This window comes from Oratosquilla oratoria, chromosome 16 (assembly GCF_046742065.1).
Source record: "Oratosquilla oratoria isolate Oo_2021 chromosome 16, ASM4674206v1, whole genome shotgun sequence".
NCBI lineage: Eukaryota > Metazoa > Arthropoda > Malacostraca > Stomatopoda > Squillidae > Oratosquilla > Oratosquilla oratoria.
Window position 1 is genome coordinate 44,687,247 of NC_134792.1, and position 7,199 is coordinate 44,694,445.

Here is a 7,199-nt window from a genome sequence, read left to right on the forward strand (position 1 = left end):
GATGTCTGAATGTCCACCCCCTCTTCAGCAGCGACATCCATACTCATATAGACCTTCTCCCGTTCTTTAGATTTTTCATAAACTATCGAATATATTCTGTCAACGTCATCGTTAGTAGGAGAAATTATAGCTCTCTTCTCAAAATACAGAGAATTCAAGTGGTTTTCTTCCAAATTGTCGTAAACTTTTTCAACCAATTCATTACGGGTTTGAACGGTGATTCCAAATTTTTCAGGGAGCTCTGTGGGGCCACTTTCCCCTGTACCTAAAGCTAATAGATTCTTTGCAAATGTCTTGTTTTCGATATCGTTAGCGTTGAGTCTCACGTTGTGTGTGAGTTCCAGCTTTATCAAATCATCCCAGAAATAACTGGACTTTATACAATATTCGAGTTCGTCATTCTTTCCCCCTCCTCGTATCACAGGGAGAATTTGACGGAAATCACCTGCGCAGACAAAAACAATTCCTCCCATGAACTTTTCTTCTTCTAATATGTCTCGCAGAGTTATGTCAAGGGCTGTTAGCGTATTCTTGTTTGCCATTACCACTTCATCCCACACTATTAAAGACGTCATCTTTAAGAGTTTTGCCAATTCTGAATTTTTCCTAACACCGCAGGCACGAACCTCGTTATATTCCATTAGCGGGATCTTAAACATGTTATGTGCCGTTCTTCCTCCATGTAAAACTGTTGCTGCAATACCTGAAGAAGCAACAGCCAAGGCAATTTTTCCATGTGAACGAACAGTGTCCAGTAAAGTATTCAGAACAAAAGACTTTCCGGTTCCTCCGGACGCATCGATAAAAATTCCATTATTCGCATACTTTTTAGAGTTTTCAATTCGTGCCAACACAGTATCGTAACAATGTCTCTGTTTATTATTTAGGAGAGCAGACTTTTCTTTAACTTCCTCTGCTAATTTCTCTTTATTGTAGGATCTTTCCCTTCGTATGATATTTGTTGTCTTTTCACCGCCTCTGGAAGCTGGGAGCCCGTACTGATCAATATTGCCACCTCCACAATTCCAGACATGTTCCTGTATATCATCTAGAGCATCGAGATAAATTTCGTCGTTATACTCTGTCAATTTGTAGTGATGCAAAAAGTCACTGGCGAACAAATCTTTAGTTTCTTCCCAAATGGTTGATTGATCTTCGAGATCCGAGAAGACTAACATACTCGCATACGTGGCTCTTAATTGTCTGCGATCGTTTGTGTGGTTGATAATTTCCATTATGGTTGTCTTCCAAGTTTCTTCGTCGTTTAGAAGACCCATTGCTTTGACAGCTTCTCTGTATGAAGAATAACTTTGCCCTTCGATGGTTCGAAGATCTTTAAAGGACTTAGGACCTTTCTTGTGTGTTAAAAGAAGCCTCATTTAGAAAAGTTCAACAGTTTTATTTGTAACAGCTCTTATCCTTCCTAGAGCAGACGAACGCGTTTTTCGCTCTACCCAAACTGAGTTCTTATTATCATATAGGAAGTGGTTAGGCAACTGGTGGTAACACAAATCTGCTGCGAATTCGTTGTGTGCACACAATTTGAAGAAGGCCGTTAAGTGGGTATCCTTGGAAATCTTCTTCTTAATTTCTGCCTCTGAAAGGTGTTCATTGAAAAACACTTCGTTTTCACCTTCTAGGTGTAAGTCCAGAGTGAATACAGCAGGGTAACTCTTATGGATAGGGAATTTAAATATCTTCCAAGTTGCCTCGTTTGCATTAACAAATCTTGCCTCCTGATAATTTTTTACTTCATTTACGGTATCGCTGTCGCCAGTTTTCGTAAAGAGTATACGATCGCAACCTTTGTTTACATACTTTGTGACATAAGCGATACACTTAATAGAATTTGAGCACTCAACATTTATGTGAGCATTGTACTTCAAGCATAGATACGGGTTATAGGGAACAACCCACGAATTATCCACTGTAACTGCCTGCCCTTTAACTTTTTTAACGAATGAATGTCCTCCCTCTCCCACAGATCTTCTTTTGTACAATGGATAACCGTTATTTCCAAAGAAAGTAGTATCTCTGCACACCTTAGGGAAGTCTTTTCCACACTTTTGTCTGGATCCGTGTTTTCCTTGGCAACCTAACGCGTTTGATTCATCGTAGCCCTTGCAGGGACCGTGTATCATATTCGTTGTTACAATTTCGTGTAATCTTTGTTCTTTAGTTTTATCAGGTATTTCGGCTGAAATTAGTTTTTCTATTAAATCATTGGTTACGCGGTGTTCCATCCACAAAAGAATATGGACGTGAGGGAGACCTCTTTTTTGCCACTCAGTGCTATAGAGATGTGCTTTTACGCGGCCAAAGATATGTTTCTTAGTTAAATCGTCCATCAGAGCATCAACTTTCAGCTTGAAAATCCGACTAACCAAATCTGGACGATCGCAGGGTTGAACGGAACCTTTACTTGTACATGCGATTGCTTCTTGAAGCTCCTTCCATTGTGGATTCATCGTGAATGTGATAAAAAAGTCTGGAGACCCATACGAAGTAACAAATGCTAAAGCATCTTGTTGCCGCTCCTTCATGTATCTTGGTCCCCCGACAAATGATGCAGGTATGATTACCCGCTGTCCGGAACTTTGGCTGTCTTCTCCTCGTAAAATGTCGGCACGTTCCTTTCGTATTTCTTTTTGGTTCATTTCAATGAATGACAACCTATTAGCCTCTGCTTTTACGTAAATAATTAAATTGCCCTTCCCTCTCCATATAAAGAGAGGAATAGTACATGCAAGGAGTAAGAACGTTGTACGTCTTAGTGGTACGTCTACTCTCACTACATTCTACTTTATCGAGCTTAGTCATTTTGTAAGAATGGCCGAGGTCACCATTCAGAAACAAAAGAGGATATTGAAAACTGTCATAAAAATAATTGTTGTGCTTCACAAATCTAAGGTTATATTTGGAACCTTCTTTAGGAGAGCTTATCATTATCTGCAAATGATCTTTGGAAGGATCAAGATTGACAATGGCACCAACTTGTGAGGAAGAAGAGGGAAGATGATAAACTCCTTTGTGTTCACGGGTGCTGAACTTTTCAGCAGCATGTAAAGTGATGGACATTTTAGGAACATCGCCATATTTTTTGATGTGAGCTTCCATTAATTGTTTTGCCGATTCAAGTTCTTTCAACATACCTGAAAGGCACGCATTATTTTGTAACATGTAATCGTACAAACATGTGATTATTTCTTCATTCTCTTCGTAAACTTTCTCTTCACGGGCACGCCGTTTCTCTGTTTCCTTACCTGTTTTGTTAGCGTTACCGTAAAAATTGTTGAAATTCAAAGAACGCAGTTTAATTTGTTGATCTCTGTCATGATAAAAAATATAGGTCCAGGAAATAACTATCTTTTTTCCAAAATGGCTTCGCTTTTGATCTGTTATTAGTTTCGAATACTTCTTCTGTTATCCCGTTTCGTAATATTTGAGGTTTCAATGAACCTATCTTGTGGTATATTTTTCCTTGTATCTTGTAACACATTGCCGATTCAGCTGCATTTTCAAATCTACTTGAAGTCGAAAAAGACGTAAAGGAAAATATTAAATTGAAGCCAGCCAAATGTTTCAAAAAACGCTCAGATAAAGAGGAACTCCCATCATAAAATCCTCTAATTGTATCGTTTTTGATTTCTGAAGGAACCAAAACAATCTGACCTACATTGCAACAGATTGTTTTAATTTCTCCTTTCCACAGCAAAGCTTTACAAATTTTGCACTTGAAATCTCCTAACTGACCAATGTAATGTTGAACGGTTTTCCTTTCAGCGCTTTCCAGTAAAGATCCAATAAGTTTCTCCTTGACAATTTCATGCGAATCCAGCTCCGGAACTTTCAAGTGGCGTTCAATGCGTTCTTTCCTCATCTTGCTTAAAAGGTCTTTTTCTTCATTGGATAATTTCTGAATTTCTGTTTCGTCTCTTAAAGAAGCTTTAACTTTCTTAAGCACCAAAAGCTTGATTGCTTTTTCTTTTTTTAATTTTTCTCTTTCCTCAAGTTTTAGAAGCCTTTCTCGTACCTGTTCTTCGTGCTTTAGTTTCTTTTCTAATCTTTTTTCTTCTCGCGATTTTTTTGCCTCTAAATTTTTAGAAAGCGGTGCGTCAACACATTTTTGAATCTCGCTAGGAATTTCAGGTACGGTTTCTACAACTGTTACTGTGGGCGCATCTCCCTCTTCATTATCTTTTTTTTTCTTGAGCTTTCTTGTTTATAATTTGCTCTTTCACCTTTTTAACTGCATACTTGTTCTTGCGCTTAGCGCGCTGATATGCCCTATATGAAACATCCAGGTAATGCATCTGATAATCTCTGTGGTTACTTTTACCGCCGTGTTTAGTGAAACTTTTATAACCGGTAAAATAGTGCTTCATGAAACCCTTTGCTGTCTCTTCTGTTATTTCACCATCGAAAAGCTCTAATTCATTAAATTTTCCATCATTGTATTCAAAATCTTTACAATTCCTCATAGATGCATTAAAGTTTATAACTTTCCGATGAAACTCCTTAATCGATTCGGTCACTGAGAAAGTCTTTGTGTTGTTGTAAAGATCGGGAAATGTTTTCGCATCTTCTGATCGTAAGATGTTTAGTAACTTCATATTCTTGCGCAAACCCTGGTAATTCTCTTACAATCAGTCACCCATTTCCAAAAGTGGCGTTACCGCCTTTTCTTCAACACTGAATCTTCTGCCATTTGTTCAAAATTGAACCTTCTGAAAACACACCCTTACACCCACCCGATGTCCCCAAAATACCACGGATTGAAAAACGGGAAAAACTGGAAAGACTTTATTTTTTAAGTTACATTGATATACACATATGTATCTATGTATGTATGTATGAAGGCATGTATGTATCATGTACCAGGCCTTAATATAAATGCAGAAATGATGTCTACTGAATCTTTGATCACCTTGCCATGTTAGACGCCAAATTAGATTTCTAGGCACATAATTATCTCATTTAGCCAGTTCTCGAATTCTAAGAACCAATGAAGTTTTTGTGATCAACTATTGAGAATCAAATTCGGTGGCAGTCGCGTCAGTCAAGAGGCACGATTATATCGTGATCCAAGTTGAACCGCAGATTCCATGACTGGTGTGGTATTGATTTCAGCTTAAGTTTGATATAATCAACATTTCTGTAGTGGGGGGGGGGGTGTTATCCACCCCCCTGCGGATCAGAGTCACGTGGTATTCTTTTGTGATTAGAGACTTATTTCCAACTGAAAAAAGAAGAATTAAAAAATAAATAGAAGAAGAAAAAAAAAGTGGGCCTTCAACTTTGATTTCAATTCTTTGTCTCTTAGTCTTCCACACCTGTGGTGGTGACCTGCCTCTTGTCTCCTGCCTCCTGAACGGTTTTATCACGCTCAAGAACGGCTTGAACGTGTGCCTGCAGCTGTGAGTGCCGTTCTCATCGATCACTGCGGCTAAGTCGCTTTTATGGTGAAGTTCTTGCTGCCTATGATCGATCACAAGGAGACGGGGTGTACAGGAGTGGGAGGTGGGTGGTTTTATCTAAACGAACGAATCACAGTTCTGTGATTAATCTTTCTTTGATTTTTCACTTAAAACAACACCTGTGTCTTGTCATGGTGTTTATCTTTTTCAAGTATTGGAATGAAAATAGAAATAAGTAAATAAATAAATTATTGAGTAAATAAATTATCGACATTCATGTTCCCATGGCGTTGGTGTAATAATGAACGCAAACTTACTGATATGAACGTTGACAATGAAGTAGCCAATTGGTTAATGACATGTTACAGCATGTATACATATGTAAGTATACATTAGTGCAAACACACACACATACACATTCACACACACACACACACACACACACACACACACACACACATACATTCACACACACACACACACACACACTCATACACACACAGACACACACATATATACATACATACACACATTTTGACTCATATCTTGTACGGTCATTAGAATCCAACTCAGAGCTATGTTTAAATGAAAAGAATGACTTCAGCACAAAACACGATTTGAGTCGTTGTTCAGGATGACAAAAAACATAGAAATGAAAGAAAAATAAACATTTAAAAAAAAAGGAAAACGAAAAAGGAACAAGAAAGTAAAGAAGTAAAAAAAAAAAATACACCATCAAGGAAAGGAGATGTTATTTTTCTGACGTCAATGACAACCCCGATGAACTGCGGTTGATTGGAAGAAAGAAACAAAACATTCTCGAAACACGACTCAATCCAGACTTATGAAATCCACTCATGCAACACATCGCATTTTTCTCCGTGGAAGAAGAACACTTATTTACAGCTGTAATTCTATTTTCTCACCAGCAACCGGCGCTTCTATCCTTAGGGACAAAACTGCACTGAAGAAATGGAGTCACACGGGATGATAAAGGAGAGGTTTATCGTGAAAAGTCTAATATTCGTTAGTAACCACGTAATGAGCGATTAAACAAAAAGATTAGATAACTTTATGGGTAGGGATGATAGGTAGGAATGGACATGGAACTGCCTAGTGTAGGCCTTATGGCCTCTTGCAATCCCCTCCATTCTTATCTTATGTAAAAGAATGTGTGACTCTGGGCCGAAGGGGGAGTAAGTAGAAACCCTAACGTATAAGTCTTATGCAGTCCTCTCCTTTATATGGGGGGGCGGAGAGGGGGGGTCGCCGATTTAATGAAGCGGCCTTGCTGTGGATGTGCTGTGTCCTGCGACACTGCTTCTGACCCAGGGCAGTGGACAGGGTGCAGGGATGACCCGTCATCTAGGAGGTGCTAAGATGGGAGGGAGGGTGGAGGGGTGTGGAGTGTTTTCGGGGATGAAATGGGTGGGAGTGTTTTTGTGCCTTGTCCTTTTTGGCTACCTCCCTGGTAAGGGGTAAAAAAGCCTTGGTATATGGTATGATATGGTACACTCGTGCGGGGTTTATTTTGCATTGAGGGGGAAATTGTCCCGGGGGCCAATTGACAATGGGGGGAAATTGTCCCGGGGGCCAATTGACAATGGGGGGAAATTGTCCCGGGGGGCAATTGACAATGGGGGAAATTGTCCTCCGGGGGAAATTGTCCTGATACGAGCAGAATAGGTAGATACCTCCTCCTCCTCCCCTCCTCCTCTTCTTCATCCTCCTCTTCTTTGTCTTCTTCATCTTCATATGTACAGTTGGAAAAGTAAGCTCCCT

General features: G+C 39.4%; 2 protein-coding genes across 2 annotated transcripts in view; both read right to left on the reverse strand.

The window, feature by feature from the left end:
- The window catches only part of LOC143033667 (ATP-dependent DNA helicase Pif1-like), a 2,307-nt gene extending 928 nt beyond the window's left edge, over window positions 1-1,379 (reverse strand). Inside the window, exon 1 of the mRNA XM_076199155.1 lies at window positions 1-1,379. This exon is cut by the window's left edge and continues 928 nt beyond it. Coding sequence (XP_076055270.1) covers window positions 1-1,379 — 1,379 coding nt within the window.
- LOC143033668 (uncharacterized) lies at window positions 1,380-2,657 on the reverse strand. Its single transcript, XM_076199156.1, has one exon. It carries the CDS (start codon window positions 2,655-2,657, stop codon window positions 1,380-1,382), a length of 1,278 nt encoding a protein of 425 aa, XP_076055271.1.
- Between the last annotated feature and the right edge of the window lie 4,542 nt (window positions 2,658-7,199).